Source organism: Manis pentadactyla, chromosome Y, assembly GCF_030020395.1.
Source record: "Manis pentadactyla isolate mManPen7 chromosome Y, mManPen7.hap1, whole genome shotgun sequence".
NCBI classification, from domain to species: Eukaryota; Metazoa; Chordata; class Mammalia; order Pholidota; family Manidae; genus Manis; species Manis pentadactyla.
The window spans coordinates 33,271,368-33,288,595 of NC_080039.1; the positions used below are offsets into that span (position 1 = coordinate 33,271,368).

At 46.3% G+C, this 17,228-nt stretch overlaps 1 protein-coding gene across 10 annotated transcripts in view; it reads right to left on the reverse strand.

Annotated features, from left to right (window-relative positions):
- The window catches only part of LOC130678838 (steryl-sulfatase-like), a 469,951-nt gene that overhangs the window by 379,347 nt on the left and 73,376 nt on the right, over nucleotides 1-17,228 (reverse strand). For all 10 annotated transcript variants that reach the window (XM_057496237.1, XM_057496238.1, XM_057496241.1 and 7 more), the window contains one exon: nucleotides 14,903-15,039. In XM_057496237.1, the coding sequence (XP_057352220.1) occupies nucleotides 14,903-15,039 (137 nt within the window). The remainder of the gene's footprint in view (nucleotides 1-14,902; nucleotides 15,040-17,228) is intronic.

Consider the following 17,228-nt stretch of genomic DNA (forward strand, 5'->3'; position numbering starts at 1 on the left):
CTGCTTCCCTGGAGTCATAAATATCCCAACAGTACGGTTCACCTGAGCAGCAGGTGATCAGACAGGCAGGGAATTTTTTGCTTGCAAGTGTATGAGCCTTACCGCTCTTGATATGTGTCACCATATTCCCTGGGCTGTCCTGTCCCACAGAAAATAAAGCTTGGCGGTTCTGGTGCACCCATCTGCTCTTTGGAAATACCACTGGCTCGACTTGCCTGGGAGGTTATCCAGGCTTCGTCACGGAGGATGAGGCTGCCCAGATGACCATACGGCCATTGTTATGATCGAAGCCAATGTAAAGCTCCAGAAACCTATCAGCCAGGACATCTCCAGCCACATAAGATGCAAGGCATGACCTCAAGCTCCCTGTCTGAGCCGGGCTGTGAGAGGAGACAATGTCTGGAGGCATCGAATAACCGACAAGAGGAGTAACCCTTCAGAATCTCTTACTCAGATTCTCTACCACCCCATCCATAGTCATTCTTATTCTGGCATGAGACATCTTTTGCATGCATTGGATTTTACCATCTAGGAAGTTCAGGAAATAAGATTGAAAATGACTTCCTTTCGCTGACACCTTGCATGTTAATTGCAAGTGGAGGAAGCCCTTCTTGTTGCTCAAATGAAGCCTGGCCACGTGGACCAAGCCGCCACCGTATCCTCCCTCAGGCTTTGCTCCTGCTCAATGGCACGTCCAGTTTCCCTGCCTGTACCTGCCCTGTAGAGTCCACTGACCTCCGGTGTGCTGGGCTGGCTCTACGGGGAGAGCTCCGGCTCCTGCAAGCAGTGCAGCTCTGCCGCCAAGACCCCTACTCCAAGGTGAGGGCGGTCAGGCTCATCTGGCGAGTGTGAACTCCATGGGGACATGTCAAGTACAAGGTGAAACACCAATAGTAATATAACCCCCCCACACACAAAATGGTGCAAACATATGTTTACATTTCCATCATGAACTTTTTTCCCATCCATGATTTTCCTGCTCAGTGTAATGGGTCATATGCACATTTTAAGGAGATGATTGACAACTCTGAGAAAGGGACAAAAATCATAAAAATGGTAATTATTATTATTTTATAATGACGGTATATTTGTCGAGCACCGCTTGTATGCCAGGCACCATGGTGACTACATATGGACTCTAAATACATGACTTTATTGAATCCCATTAATTAATTCAACTAAATTCAAGCAGGTGGAATAAATCTATGCAGGAAAGCTGCTGCGTTTGGTCTTCTGATGAGCCCTAATTGGGTCACAACTTAAATGCAACAGGTGCTGAAATCTATTCCTGACCCCCAGTTTTGTCCTCACCTGTCAAATGTATACATGGGAACTCGCTGGGATGTTACTTGAACATTGTCTTAAGCCAGCTTCCGAAATCCTAATTCATCTTTTCTGTCTGTGCCTTGAAATATTTACCTAGAAAAATTCAATGTGCAGGTGGAGACGTTATTATCTAAAACACTTTTGTGATACCCACAACCTACCGTTGCCCACATCTGTTGCTTAATTTTGAGCACAGACATCTCTAAAGTACATGATCAAACTCAAGAACCCTGAAACTGATGGATCCTGGGACCCAAGAGCTGGGAAAAGATCATTAGGGGTCATGGGTCCAAATAGGCTTGTCTTACAGAAAGTCTGTGGCTAGAGAGAGGCACACAGGTCTTTTGTCTCAATTAATTCCAGAATTTGGAAATCTTTGTGTGTTCCTGAGAAGCAATACGCAAGTCACTTAACCTTTGAGAAGTTCTCTTTCCAAATAACACTGTCTGATAGCAAGCACAGGTATGAGAATTATCTAAATCATCCGGGGAAAATGTTTCCATAAGTGACTAGAACATACTAAATGCCTTTTACATTTTAGCCATTGTTAGTCAATGACTGTTTATTATTATCGCTGTGATCATTGTAGCTATTCTTCATGGGGTGGAAAGACTACCACATTATTTCATTAATCCTGTTTGACTTAATTACTTGACTCGATGCCTTGATAATTTATGATGCTCTCTGCTTTATGGAAATGATTTATAAAACAGTGTTAAAAAACTATCCATTTTAATTTGAGAAGTCAACTGAAGGCAAAATAGTATCCATCCCAGGCCCAAGAACATGAAATTAAGCTTTGGGCTTCGTAAAGATGATAACTTTGTTACAGTGTATGAAACCCAGAGGTTAATGATTTACCAGCCAAATCAATTTAGAGGACCAAGAGCAATACGCTACAGGATGAATTGTGTTTAGATCACCAGATCTGCTGTGGTCTTGCCCAGTGAGCTGTCCACATGCTTCTGATTCCCCTGCATGCACTCTTTAGACCTCTAGGCTATGGATGCAAAACCGTCTTTCTACAGAAAGCTTACCACCTTGTCACAAACACAGGTGTATGAGAAGCTCACCTACGCAGCAAAGAGAAAGAAAAACACACACAATATGTATGCTTCCTCTGTTCTTGCTGCCCTGTTATCGCTGGATTCTCTGATACCCTCATTTACATTAAGCTTTCCAGATGCACCTACCTGAGGCACATACAAAATCCAGAAAATGTTAAAGGAGAAATACTGCATTTTTGAAGATAAGGGTTAATGCACAAAATCAAAGCATTTCTCATCAATGCAGCTGGGCACAGAGCCCAGGACTGACTGCAGCATGCACGTGATGTGTCAATACTGGGGGGCAAGTGAGTCAGACAGGGGTCATGGAGGAACACAGTGAAAAACATCAGTACTGCCAACCTGCAAGACAGACCAAGAGGGACAATCAGTGGGACTAATCTTAGGTCCCTTGTGGCTGTATCTTGCCTTCATCTTTAGCCACACATTAGTTCTTGATATTAGCCCTGTGGTAGCACATGCATCCCTCTACTCTTCAGAAGTTCTGAGTCAAGGATGCATTTGAGGGGCTCACATCCAGTGGGCATGCCTGGTTCTCAATGATCAAGCTCTGAGAGAGCTGTGTGGATTCTAATCCTGCAGTGTAGACATCTGCAGAGGGCCGCTGAGCTTTGTACAGTTCCTCTACAGTGTTTACACAGTCACAGACCTGGAAATCATTTTTCTCCCTCTTAAAATATGGGCAAGCCCTACAACCCCTCCCACAGTTGTTTTAAGAGCAGAAACGAAAACCACTAGCACGTAAGCAGGCAACTGGCATTTAACGCAGTGTGCATGGGAAGAGACGACCCCAGCACAGGACTTCCATTGGCAGGACCGCCTAGACCTGCATAGCAGCAAATAAGAAGGGCCGTCCTACAACTGAGGACATGCCTCAAGTAGGATGCTGCAACAACTGCCCGCAGATGGAGTGAGGCTTTCTTCCACGAGAAGAAAGACCCAGCGCCAGGGAACAGTCATGCTGAGAATGGCTGTCTTGGCAAGTGGAACAAAGCGCAGAACAAGGTCCTGACAAACAAACCTACGGGCGAAGCACCACACCTTTGTGCAAGCCATGAATACTGAAGGGGCTTCTGGGTTTCAGGTGAGACAGCATTGAAGGAAATGTGTAGCATATTGCTTGTAATTCAGGGTATGCACGCTCATGCAAATATATATGCAGGCAGATAGACATTCTGTGAGTACTCACTAACACTGGTGGTGGTCGGAAGTGTATGCATACTGTTCCGGTCAGAGATTCCCTTTTTTTACCCAAATCTAGTAGACAGCAACCCTCCTTTGCCAGTGACGTCTGAGCCAGACCCACTGATGTCTAAAAGAGCTGTGTCTGGCCCAGAAGCACGCTCGTGCTGGGAGACCCTCTCTCCAAGCTCTGTGAGGATAAACTAACAGAGACATTCAAGCACCTACCCTCTCTGTGAATAGGGCAATTCCTCTATTTCACAGTAAATCATCCTCTGCCTTCTTGCCTAGCCCTTCGCTTAATTGCCAGGCAGCTCTAAACAAGACCAAAATGTCAAGTGGTGCAAACAAAGTGAAATCATTTTTCTCAAAGCTTGAGAGGTTGTCAAAAAGCTTATTTTCCATAGGTTTTCTTCTTCATAAAGTATAGTATGTTTACTTGCTAAAAATTGGGTGCATCAATGCATTAATAACACGGTTGTTACTGATGAAATCTGGCAGACTAGAAATAGCAATGTCAACAAAGGTATCTGACAGGCAATTCTACCTTAAATGACTAAAGTTAAAAGATCTAAAATGCTGTAATTTCGTCATTTTTGTTCCCCTCTGGCTATTATTGTCTTACTTCGGAATGAGGAAATATTATGACAGCAATGTTCTCTCTCTAACAATTTTCTAAAAACCGGAAATGTGAACGTGTGCAGAAGTTACATTTTGCCATGGCTCACGGGAAGGAGATGAGGTAGGCGAATATCACCAGGGGTCTGTTTTACGTGTAAGTCATTGATAAACATCAGAAGCCACCTTCCTGTCTTAGAATGAGCACGTGCACCTGCTCTTAGTGACTTCCCATGAATGAAGTGTTGTGTGAAGTACAGTAAGTACCCAGTTAATGCCAGAAACAACAGGTCTGTTCCGTTTCAATTGTTTGCATCTAGGGCATCTGGGATACCAATGAATAAGGTCTTTTTTGGGTTGAGAAGGAGTCATTTGTGGAAACAGGCAACATTCTGACCTGCCTTCACTGGGCTTTACTGCTCGGCAGTGAACACAATGACTTATAGAATCCTGCCGTGAAAGAACAGCCCTCCCGAAATGCTTCTGTCTCTAAGTTAACAGAAGCCCATTCCTGCCCCCAACCCAGGGCTCCTGCCACCGTGTTGAGAGATGTGGCCCCAGGGGGCGAGCCCAGAAACCACTCAAGAGCACAGACAGCTCCCAGCAGACGCTGTGAGTGGCCTTGAATTTCCACCCCACAGGCTTCTTGGAGAAGGAGCTCCTCCAGGTTGTACGCAGGGGGTCATCCCCAGTGACCCCAGGTGGCAGAGGCCGTGAGAAGATTCCGCTTATTTCATCTTCCCATGGCCACATATTAAACCAACTATCACAAGACCTGAACACATGACACTGTGCCCTGGGGCATCGATGGCCATGTGCGTCCCTCTCCCACCAAAAAAGCGTAACAAGGTACTCTTGGAGGAGAGATGAGAAAGCAGACACACCCTGAGAGAGGGGAGGAAGGAAAAGGTTATCATAATCACAAACATTTGTACACTTCTTAATTACCCTGGGGCATTCCTCAAGACATCCCAGCAAGCTAGGCAATGTTATCATCCCTAATCTGTAAAATGTTATAATCTTACAGATGAGAAAGTAGAGGATCAACGAGACAGCGAACCATCCAGGGTCCGGTGGAGGTGGAGAGAAACCCCAGGTGTCTGGCCCCACAGTCTGTGCCCCTCCCAGCACCCCCACCAGTGTCAATAGCCAGAAGCTGTGTCCTGAGGCCATCTGTCCAGGAAACACCATGTGGCATGTAAAAACATAGACCTGGGTCTGAATTCTGCGCGAGTTCCTTGCCGGCTGTGGGAGTTGGCTCGACAAGCTACTTCTGTGCTGTGCAGCTTGGCTGGTTACACATCTGGAAATCGGGGAAATGCGGTCCCGTCCTCAGAGGACCGTGGGAGGGCTCTCAGGAGCTCCTGATGCCTGGAGCGAGGGAGCAGACGGCACGTGGAGATGCCTGTGCCCGTTACTGTGGTGTCCGTATCATTAGCCAGCTTATGACACGGAACCGTGAATGTCACCCAGCCAAGGGGTCACGCCCCACAGCCTTTGAGGAAAGCCCTGGGGCTAAAAGGATGGGCTCGGGGATTGCTTCCTTTGACGACATCACACATCCCGTGAGTGGGCGCAGGAGTCTTCTAAGGATCTTGTGTTTTCCCCTCTTCTGAATGTAAAAATCCATGTGGCTTTAACACCGGCGTTTGGAAATCCGGGAGCTGTGGTGGAGACACACATTTCCCGCCTTCCTCTTCCTCACTCTGTTTGCAAAGCGGACACGATTCATCCAGGAGGAACATGACGCGTGATCATCACGGGGACACGGAGTGGGATCCCAGGTGGACCTGGGGCGTCTGGCTGCAGGTGGGTCACACAGGGGATGGTTCATGTGCAGTACAGCACCGGCTGGCGGTTCCCTCCTCACCACCCAGGAGACCGTGGGGAGCACAGTGGGAACCTCCCTTTGCGGGGATCGGGGCCAGTCCCTCCCCTGCGTGATGCCAAGGCTTTGTGACCCTGGCAAGCAGGAGCAGTAATGCCAGGGAGAACAGGTACCCGAGGGGATGTGGCCACCAGCCTGACTGCCCTAAAATGCTTTGACACCGATGCCTGGCGGTGGCAGGAAAGGTATGACCCATCAGCACTGCCCCCTCAGATGTGCAGAGTGGACCTTGCCTGAGGAACAGTCCTTTGCCAGTCCCTGTGGGAAGATGCCATGGGACCACAGCCTCCTGGGTTATGGTGGGGCTGCATGAGCTTCATTACTGTTAACTCCACCCTGGCCCTACAGAAAGGGCTGCACCTGATGCTACCGTCTGGAGCCGAAGCACAGCCTCTGGTCCCCAAAGCCTGTCCTACTCAAGGTCGGAGAGGTCAGTCCCACAGCAGCCAGGAACGCTGACTCCCAAGACAAATCCAGAAGAAGGGGCAATGGACACATGGTCCTGCACACACACACACACACACACACACACACACACACACACACACACACACACTCCTCTCCAAAGACTAACACACACACACACACACACACACACACACACACACACACACACACACACACACACACACACACACACACACACACACACACTCCTCTCCAAAGACTAACTACCTAACTGAAAAGCAAGGGGCCCTAAACATACTGGGAGGAAACACAAGAGACAAGTATCTAATTTGATGAGAAGAGAAAACCTTTTGTGAGCCATCCATCAATTCCCTGCCATGAAGGAAAAGTCATCTAATTTGATTATGGGAATTTGTCACAAAAAGACTACAAATAAAATGTAAAGGCAAGCAAGAAAATAGGAGAAAATCTTTGCAACATACAACAAGGAAAATAGGACTGTCCTTAATATATAGATAGTCCATACAGATCAATAAGAGTAAGATGGAAAATCCAATGGAAAAGTGCCCTGCAAAACAGGGAATATGAGCAGGAAATTCTTAGGAGAAAAAAATATAATTGCCACTAAAATGTTAATCTCAACAACATGGGTAATAGAAAGGGAAATTTAACTGTGAGGTACCACTTCATATATATATATATGACATCTTCATATGACATATATATTCATATGACAAATGTAAAAGAAAATATACTTTTACAACTACCATAATACCTAGAGATTATGGTAATCTTATCTTATGGATATTGGTAAGATTATAAGAAATTAGTATTCTCAGAGCTCATCAGTGGGTATCCCACTGCCACGGGGGAAAAAAAGATTAGACGGTTTAGATGATATCAGCTAAAATCTAATGTTTTAATAAATATCCTTTGATCCAGCATTTTAATATTGGGAAATTTTGGTTCAAAAATGTTCCCACAAGTTTACATAGATGTGTAGAGAAGCGTATTCATGAGAGCATCGCCTTAAAGAGAAAAACACAAAGTTGGTGGGTCCTGAGATGCCCCTCCCAGAGGAAAGGTTAGGTGAACTGTAGTCCAAAACGATGAAGTGCAAGTGGAAATACTGATGTTGAAAAAGGCCCAAGTATATTATCAAGTGGAAAGGGGAAACTGCAAAACAGTGTATGGAGTTTATGTAAAATTCTGTCAATAGTAATAAGGATCATGTCTGACTATTACTATATAATTTTTGCAAAATATTAAAAAGTGACACAGATTCAGTGAGCCATGAATGAGGCGACCTCCTGGGGGTGGAATCAATCACCCGGGACACTTCCCTTCTGCTGTTTGTGTCTGTATTCTGCGGCTTTGTAAAATATGGGTTGCTTCGCTCATCAGAAAAAGAATTAGGCAAAGTCAGGAAAGCATTTGACTTTTCAAGAAATGCAATGATGAGGCAACAATTATTACTGTATTTTTTTTGCAAAGTGGTATATGACGTGCTGATGGACAGAGCCCCCCACTCAGGCTCTGCTCTTGACCTCAGAGCCTGGTGGCCATCACCTCGTCCTGGTGCAGGGCAGCCCGTAAACGGGGAGAACACTGCCCCAGGGCAGTTTTCTGGAGCACAGAAGGAAGCACGTTCTGGGCTGGCCAGTGACATCCGTGCCTACTGTGTCCTCCTCAAAACATCTCTTTCAGAAAATGCCAGTAACAGACAATGCTGGCATAGGCGATTTCACTTTCATTTATCATACATTCAGTGTTTTCTTCAAGGCTGAAAAGAGTAGGAATCCTATAAAATAAATAAAATCATATCCCAGGAACAATATCACACGTATAATTTATGGAAGCCCTGCCTTTGAAAGTCCCCGTTAATCACTGCCAAACAGCATTAACAGCGCATCTCCTTAAATATTGTGCCCATGCCCTGAATCTTAGCATATACCTTTGCCAATCAAGCATGTGATCTTTATACTGTCTCTTTATTAGTCTGACAGTCGTGGAAGGAGTAAAAATGTTGTTTAATAGGCAGAGAGGTTAGAATACCAGGCCCTGTGAAAAGTCCCTGGGAAGACACGTCTGTCTGCAGGCCCTGTTTCATGATTCCTGCCATACCAAGGGCTTACTTACCACATCGGTCTGCAGGTCATATTTTACCTGACCGAGGGCTAGGCTGCCGTTCCAAGCAAATAGCAAAGATTTGACAGTCTGGGGTGAACTAATAGAATTCCTATTTTTGTTTGTTTAAATTCAATTTCCATTCTGGGGAATTAGTATCACACTGAAGTTATGGAATCAGATACGTTTTATAAACTCATCCACGTTTCTAAAGCACACTACTTAGGATACCGCTGAGGAGAAATTTAATGCAAAAGAACCACATGTAAACACACACACACACACACACACACACACACACACACACACACTCACACACACTCACACACACACACTCAGACATCCTAAAGTCTTCTGGAAATTCCAAAAGAGAATGTTTAAGGAAGAAAAGCATCCTTGTGACAATAAAATCCACTTTGCTGCTTGAGTTGAGTTTTAATAATTGTGTCATGGAAGCCTTGGGATTCAGAAGTTCAAAGCGTTGGCTCAATATTTAAGATACACTTCGTAAGTGTCACGGTCGGGGCTGCATGATAGCCAAGAGTGGCTGCCTGATCTCTCCATCGAGTCATCCTTGGACCACGATGCTTGGGAAAACAGGCTCACCTCCCTTGATACATGACAAGAGATTTTTGTGTTTGCTTATGAAAAAAAAACAAAACAAGAAAAACATCTGACCCTTTAGGAATCAATATAATGTGGCCTACACAGCTTTTTAAAGAGATTTGCCCTATGTCACTCATTGTATTTGAAAAGATTTTTCTGTTTTCTGGGTTTTCTGTTTGCTTTTCTAGAAATCATGATGCTCAAAGCCAGCAGATGTGGAGTGAACTGATGCAATAAATCGGTGCAGTGAATTCTTTTGTCTGGTATTTATTTTTTTACCCATTTCTTTCTATGAGCTCTTTCTGTATCTCTGGAATTTTTCTTTTTTTACATAGATGTTGCACATACTTTTAACTGGCTTGTCATTGGTGTTTTTAGCTGCTAATATTTTGTTTTGACATCAGGAAAATTTAGATTTCATGTAGCTGAATCTAGCAATCTTTTCCTTTATTCGTTATTCCTTTGCTATGATGCTTCGAAAGACCTTGGTCAACAGCAAAGCAGATCAACAGATGGCAACATACTTTCTTGCATTCTTTCTGTAGCTCCATCTTCCAAGTTCAATATACCCAGGAAACTTACTTAGTTGAAACGGAGGAGCAGGGTAGGATGCAAGCCAGATGGACCAGGTTAAGATTTTAGGCCTCCTACACTTTGTGACTCCAGGCAAATAGCTTTCATTTTCTGAACCTCAGGTCCCTGTAAAATTGAGTTCTTCATCTTGACCACACCCCTGTCTTCCTCTTCTGGTCCTCATCTTCATTACTTCTATCATCTCCTTGGTCATCTTTACCTGTCATTGCTTTTGTCCCCAGGACCATCACCATTTTCTCTTTCACGATGACCTGCTTTGTCTCCACCTTTGTTACCCCCACCGCTATCCCCACACATCTTTCCAGTGTGTGCAAAACACTGACCTCCGCGCCGGGCACCAGTGAGGTAACGATAATGCCTCTGGAAAAGTCTGGTTACCCTACTGCAACGAACGTGTCACCTATTCTTAGCCGTCCACCCTGAAATGCCACCTTTCACTTTACATGAAATCCTCTTTCTGGGCTGCCTGCTCTTTCCCATCCTTCTCTCTGATATGGAGACAGTCCCACCCAGCTTCATTTATTTTTATTTAGACTCTACAGAGCATGCTTTTAAACAAAAGGCAAATTGGAAATGTGCTTACGGACGCACACCGCATCCAACCTTGGCTCTGAGGACGAGGGGAATACACCTCTCCAGAAGCTTCAAGAGTCTGCTGATAAAATGCTTCCCCACTCTGCTTCCTATCGCCTCAGAGTGCACCCCAGAGCAGGTCCCTGGGATGGGCGCCACAGCTACAAAGTGAAGAGAGCCCTGTGTCACAGGTATTCCGCACCCTGTACCACCTTCGTGTCATGCAGCTGAGGGATGGGGCTTTTCTCTATGGAGCTGGAAGCCAGCCTCTTCTAGGGGCCTCGGGCCACCTCCCTTCCTCTCTGAAACCTGTTAAAACCTTGCAACTGCAGCTGGTGATGACCAGGCATGAAATAACGTTCAACCCTCAATGTCCTGTGTCTCATAAAACCCGAAGCTGCATTCATGAGTGGGGGGCCCGTCGTGTTTCCTGTAAAGTACAGCATTATCCATCCACCCTCCCTGCCCAGCCATACACCTCACACTGACAGGGGATGAAGCCCATCAGGGTAACAGTTACAGGATGGCTGGGCTCGGCATTCCTGGCATGTACACTAACAAGACAAGGGTGCCGGCTGAATGCCAGGAACTTGCTGGCCTTCTATTCATTCCTTATCCTCAGATCATGCTGGGGACTGTCCATCCCAGGAATGGCCCCACGCCAGGATGTAAACACCTCTTCCCTGTCTCCCATCTTGTTTGAACCCCCATGCATTGTCCGCAAGCCACCACCCCTTCCCTTCATCCTTCCTGAGGTCTGCCACCACTCCCACTGCCCTCTTGCTAAACCCTCAAACTCTCATGCCCAACTGCTTTCTGTGAACCTTCCCGGAAAAATTTCAATTGTCCATCAATTCCATGTTCCTTTTCCCTGCCCCCTGCACTGGACAGAAAATCACAAACTTCCACACGCTGATGCCAAACAGCTGACACCTGATCTCTCTCTGAGCAGAACTGAGCTCAGACCGAGGCCAGCGAGTCATCCCTCTGGCCAAGGTCCACCATGCTTCCTGGAAGGGGTACCCCACTCAACCGGGACCCCGAACTCAAATGTCATCATTCTGCAGTCTACTACAACCTAAAGCCTGTAGCAGCTATGTGCCTGTTTATCTCATCCTGAAGGACTGTCTCCCAAGCCCTCGTTGGTATTGATCTACCTTCTCTGAAAGGCTCCCTGTCCCTGGAATCGAGGACATCACTTCTCGTCTTTCCACCATCTCAGGCTTGTTCTTTCTTTCTTTTTTTTTTTTTTTTTTTTTGGTGGGGGGGACTTTTCCCTTTTCCTCTTCTGCCCTTCCTCTGAATGTCCTACCTGGCTTTGCATTTTCAGTATCCACTGGAAGTGAGCACATTATTTTGACCCTTTAAAGAAGACCCCATTTATCAAGAACTAGATCTTTAAAAAACTGAAGACGGAAAATGGATGTACTGCATCCCAAAGGAGATACACAGCTTTGCAGCTCAAATTACGTCCTATAAAGAAGGAAAGAATGGCAAGAAGATTGGCCTTGTGTTTTTAGCCCCTGTGATGTTAGTGTTGGAGAAGTAGAACCACAGAGAGGTTGATTTCTAAACTTTTATCTTGGGTGTTGACGGAGAGCTCGAATGTTGAGTTACACTGCTCGGAACATCTGTGAGAAGCAATCTCACCCACCCCCACGGTTGCACTGTCATCCTCACGTGTAAGAGGAAGACACGATTTCCTAGTGATTCCAGCACCTTGGACAGGGTCTTGCACCTGTCAGACCCTTGACCCCCATGATTTTACCTTTAACAATGAATTACTGAGCACCTTGCATGTTAGGCTCCCACAACCATCTCAGTCCGACAGTCCTAGAAAGAATCCACTGTTAAATGGATAACCCATCAGACTCACGTCCAATGAGCCGAATCCTGGTTAGAAGTCCGCTGAATGTGTGAGGGGCACTAACCAAATTGCACCAGTGTTTTGTTTCTTACCACCACCCAGATGTCTTGCAAAACGAGGCCATGGGGTGGGCCACCTGCGCTGGCATTCCTGCTCACCCCTTATGAATTATGTAATGAATACACCTGGGGCAGGTGCATGCTGCTGACAGCACACAGGCAGGGGACACACCTGAAGGCCGGCAGCAGGCACGGCACATGCTCAGAGGCAGGACATGACTGGGACTGCACGTTGGCCCCCGTCCAGTCGCACGGTGCTGGGATACTTCCAGGATTTTAGCCGGCCTTACATGGTTTCTCTACAAGGCCCCTTTGGGAGTCCTGACCCCCTGTCTGTGCAGATGCTTCCCTCAGCTATCTTAACAATACTAGACAGAGCAATGGCACAGCTAGGAATGAGGCAACACGCCACGACGATGTGGGGTGGAACAAGTCATGGGGGACAATTAAATAATAAAGGTTCTCTGTTATCATCGCACCTTTACAGGATACAGAGAAACCCTCGGTGGAGAAAATGGTGTTCCATGTAACTCTGCTATCTCCCAGGGTTGTGAAAGAAAATGCTCTGAATGACAGACATGTGGCCTCTCCGGCTAATTGCATTTTCTCTCTCCGGGCTGCCTCTGTGCAGGATACATTACTTTTTAAGCAAGGATTTCCATTCTGTTTGATTACACAATTATTCAGAATGCTACAGTCCCCTTGTATGAAACAGTACAAAGCTCTTCTTGGAAAGAAGGACTATTCCCTAAAATGCTCAGGTGTAGGGGATTTGTAAACCAGCAGACATATCCTGGAATTAAGGGAACGGCTGAAGGGGAGTATTTTATATTTTGGCAAAAAAGGAAAGAACACAGTCACAGGATATGATAGTGGAGTCTTCATGGACATCTTAAACACTGAGAAGTAATTTCCACTCTGTTCTAGAAGGACCAGTAGTACAAAGACATTAGGAGTCAGACTAGGCATATATGCTATTATAATTAAATAAAAACCAATCAATATGTGTGATGATCCCAGCACGAGCTTGCTTGCTAGCCAACATCATAGAGTTGTATAAGAAGCCCAATTACATTAAAACATAACACTCATTAAAGAGATAAAATATTCGACTGATCCCCACTACTAAGGTGTGGAAATCGTAAACTGATTTACATGCGACGTTTTGAGAAGGAAACAACAAAGGCAGGCTTGTGTGGGTGTCCGCAAAACACCGAAGGATAATAGATGGAAAGTCTCACTCAGGGGGCGATGTTCTGGGTTCGGTTTTCCAAACCAAAGGGATTCATCATTGCTACTCACTTCTGGGATTTTACAGGATGACACAGCCTTAGAGAAGGAAGAAACTTTACACTCACCTCATCTCAATTTTTCCTGTGAAAATAGCAGACCTGAGATCTACAGGTTTAAGGCACCTCTCAAGTTCACAGACACAGTTCATGAAAGAGTCAGAAATGAGACCAAGGGTCCCGTCTTCTTGTGTCTTAAGATGGTGCTCACTTCAAGATTTAAACCAAACAAAACCTGTTCTTGTTGACAACATGGTAGGCGATCTTCATCATATGCAATGCGCCCCTCAAAACCAGCCATCCAGAAACACCGCTCTGTGGCTATGTCAAGCGCTTCTAAAACATCAAGATTCCTAAGTTAAACCCTACCAATTCAGTGCACAAAAAAAAAAAAAAAGGAAGGAAAGAATGAGAGAGGCAAAAATAAATAAAAAATAAAAAAGGGAAAAGAAAGCAAATATGTGAAAAGCTTAGCAACCTGCTGGACTGACATTTGGACAATTCTGTCCAATTTGATCCATAGGGACTGAGCAATGTCAGCCCCAGGGAGGATGCCACTAGAAGAGAACAGGGACCACAAGCACATCGCAGTGCCCGCTCGCCTCCCTGTCCTTTGCTCAACCTACTTACACTTGCTTCCTCTACACTGTGCAGTAGGCGCAAGATCCCCTAGATGTGCAGAAGAACATCAAAGGAAGCACGATCATATTATCTCACGTAGGAGTGGAAGACAGAATTATTAAAGAAAACCTCAATGAGAAGTCTTCCCAGCACCTCTGAAAAAAAGTCACCTTCTCAGCAATAGGGCAATCTGCTTCCGAAGAAGGAGAGGGGACACGGAGAACAAGGGGACCTTCGAGGCCCTGAGGGGCAGAACACCAGCCTGGAGAGAAGGGAACACGGTGGATGGCGGCCACCGGTAACAGCGGCCATGGAAGCCCCCCGCTGCCTGCAGAGGCTCGCCGGGGCTGTGGCTGGCCGGGGTCTGCTGGTCCCACATGCACCACTCCTCTGTTCTCCATCAACCTCTGCTCACTGCCCTGAGACTCCGACTTCCCTTGGCTGCACAGCAACTGGAACCGTGTCCACGCACCGAGGACTGAGGATGATTCTACGTTCTGTTTACCTTTCACCCTTCGTGTTTGGTTACCTTTTTTTTGCACAACAAACCACCAAGCTGAAACAACTGGCTATCTATGGAGGCATCAGGAACACAGGTAGAAATCCATAGGAAATACACTCCGGAGAAAATCGTCGGCCGCATCTTACGCATATATAGTGGATAAAGACACACATACCAATGCTCCAGTCCATTTCCTCGACAGCATCCCCATAAATGCCATGTTTACTTTTGCCGGCAAACTCCTCGGAAGAGTAGAGGGCCGTGTGCACGTGCAGGTAGGACAGGACAAGCAGGAACGGTGTGTCAACGTTCCTGGAAAAGAAAAAGGGCCAGGGCAATATAAGTATGTTTGCCACCGCTTTAACTGGGACCAAATCACACTAGCAAATGCCATTTGAACATACAGACAACAACACAGAAGGATGCCCAAGAGCACACGCTGCATTCAAGGAAGGGAGTCTTCACAGTGCCTGTCGGGCGACTCACTGTCACCCTGTACAGATGAGCAGACATTCTTTGATGTCACGACCCAGAAAGAAATGCAGTGGACAATGGCGTGCTGCTTCCACAATTCTACTCTTCCCTCTTTATACAGTGATTAATACTCATCCAAATACTTTCAAAAGAGTATTGTCTTTGGAATGCATGTGCCCACACATGCACGTGCACACACACACACATACACACTGTAGTGAAGATAGTATCTCAAGTTGTTATCACATTAGTCTTTCCAAGCCATGCACACGGCCGTCTTCAATGACAGCCCAAGTCTCTTGGAACAGAGACTTATTTGTCAACACTGAAACTTTGGCTTTGAAAGGCAACATCATTTGCTACAGCCCAAATCTATAGTCTAAAGTTTCATGTTCTTGCAAAAGCATTTCTCAGGTCTGAGTGCACCTAAACGCAGTCTGTGGTACTCGCTGAGCACACACAGATGATGGGCAGTTGTCAGTGCGAAGGGGTGGCCCTCCTGACACCTGCTGTGAGCCCGGTTCATGCGGGGAGGCTGGGGGCTCCCGCCTGAGTCTGCTGAAAGGGGTCGCTTTCTCTTACATAATACATAATAGGCTCAGTGTTTACTGAGCCTGGGAAGGCGTCTGCCATTCCTTTCTGGCTAAGCGGGAACAGAGCTTGAGTGGCCCCGAGGCAGGCGGGGCTGGAGGAATGGGGGGCCCGACAAAAGCCAGGTGTCAATGATCATGTTCTGCCCTGGCCGAGCACCTGGGCACTGCCCACATGAGGCCATGAGACGGGGCATGTCCTTCCCATCACCGAGCTCCTGGCACCAGCCCAGTGACGGCCACTAGCACCAGTCCCGAAAAACTCGATTATTCCCAAAATACCACACTGGCTCTCTCAGGTCCAACTAGCACCCCAGTCACCTCGGAGACTCATCAGTGCAGTATGATTTCTGTAAAAGTCACTCTATCTAGAGTTGTTATTGTTATTTATGGATCTCTGGACTTCCAGACTAAGCCAGGTCTCTGTTTGTTTGGAAGGGATCATCTCCCATGCTTGATGTCTTTACCAAATGGCAAAAAAAATTCAAAGAGTTCCCGTATTTCACCAAATCAATGTTGCTTTTACACGTTTATTTAACCCCCTTAGTCCTCATGATAACCAGAAACATTTCAAATTGAGAACTGCGCCTCTTGCTGGTATAATAACTTCACCTCTCAAAAATAAAGTCTGTATACTTTCCCCAAGGTGCTTTTAATTTCCTAAAATGAATACAGTTCAAGTTTCTTCTGCTAACGCAGTGCCTTGGGGGTCAGCCCCTCACAACCGCCGCCAACCATGCTTCACCTTGAGGACCGCGTCCTGCACTAACCCCTCACCTTTCAAACAGGACATAAGCACAAAGGCTCACGTGTGGACTGGGCCAGGTCCCTCCTGACCGGATTCAGCACACCGTGCTTGGTCATCTGTAGAAGCGTTTCATGGTTTCAGTGTTTGTTGATGAACTCTGCCCCTTTTTTTTTTTCCTTGCAAGAGTATAAGATGAAGGAATGTTCTTATTATTCCACAACAGAGAGAACAAACCAACAAGAATTAAGTTGTCAGTGGTGTGTCCCGCCTCCAAGAGCAACTGGGCTTAGAAGGCAGGAGAATTGGAATGTGCATCAGATCTGTAACTCACTACTGCTTCTCGGAAAGGAAAGAAGGCATGTTAATGCTCAGAGCTGTCCTGACAGCTGAGGACTGACAAGGGACCATGTCAACCAAGCATCTCTGTGGCTTCCTGAAGGGTAGATGCCCCGGAAGGTCCTAAGGGACCTGAAAGTAAGCCATGTATGGACTTGGTGGGTACGCCTCTACCTGGTCATTCTGGGGGAAGTTTATTGACACGTGGACAAAGTGCATTTCCTTCTCAAGGAGCAGGTTATGGCCCTAAACCCCAGTGTAGTTTTCCCAAATGAGCACACATTTACACACTTCATACTCAACCCTCAGCAGACAGGTCCATGACGGAGGGGCACGTTTGACTCTCACCCACT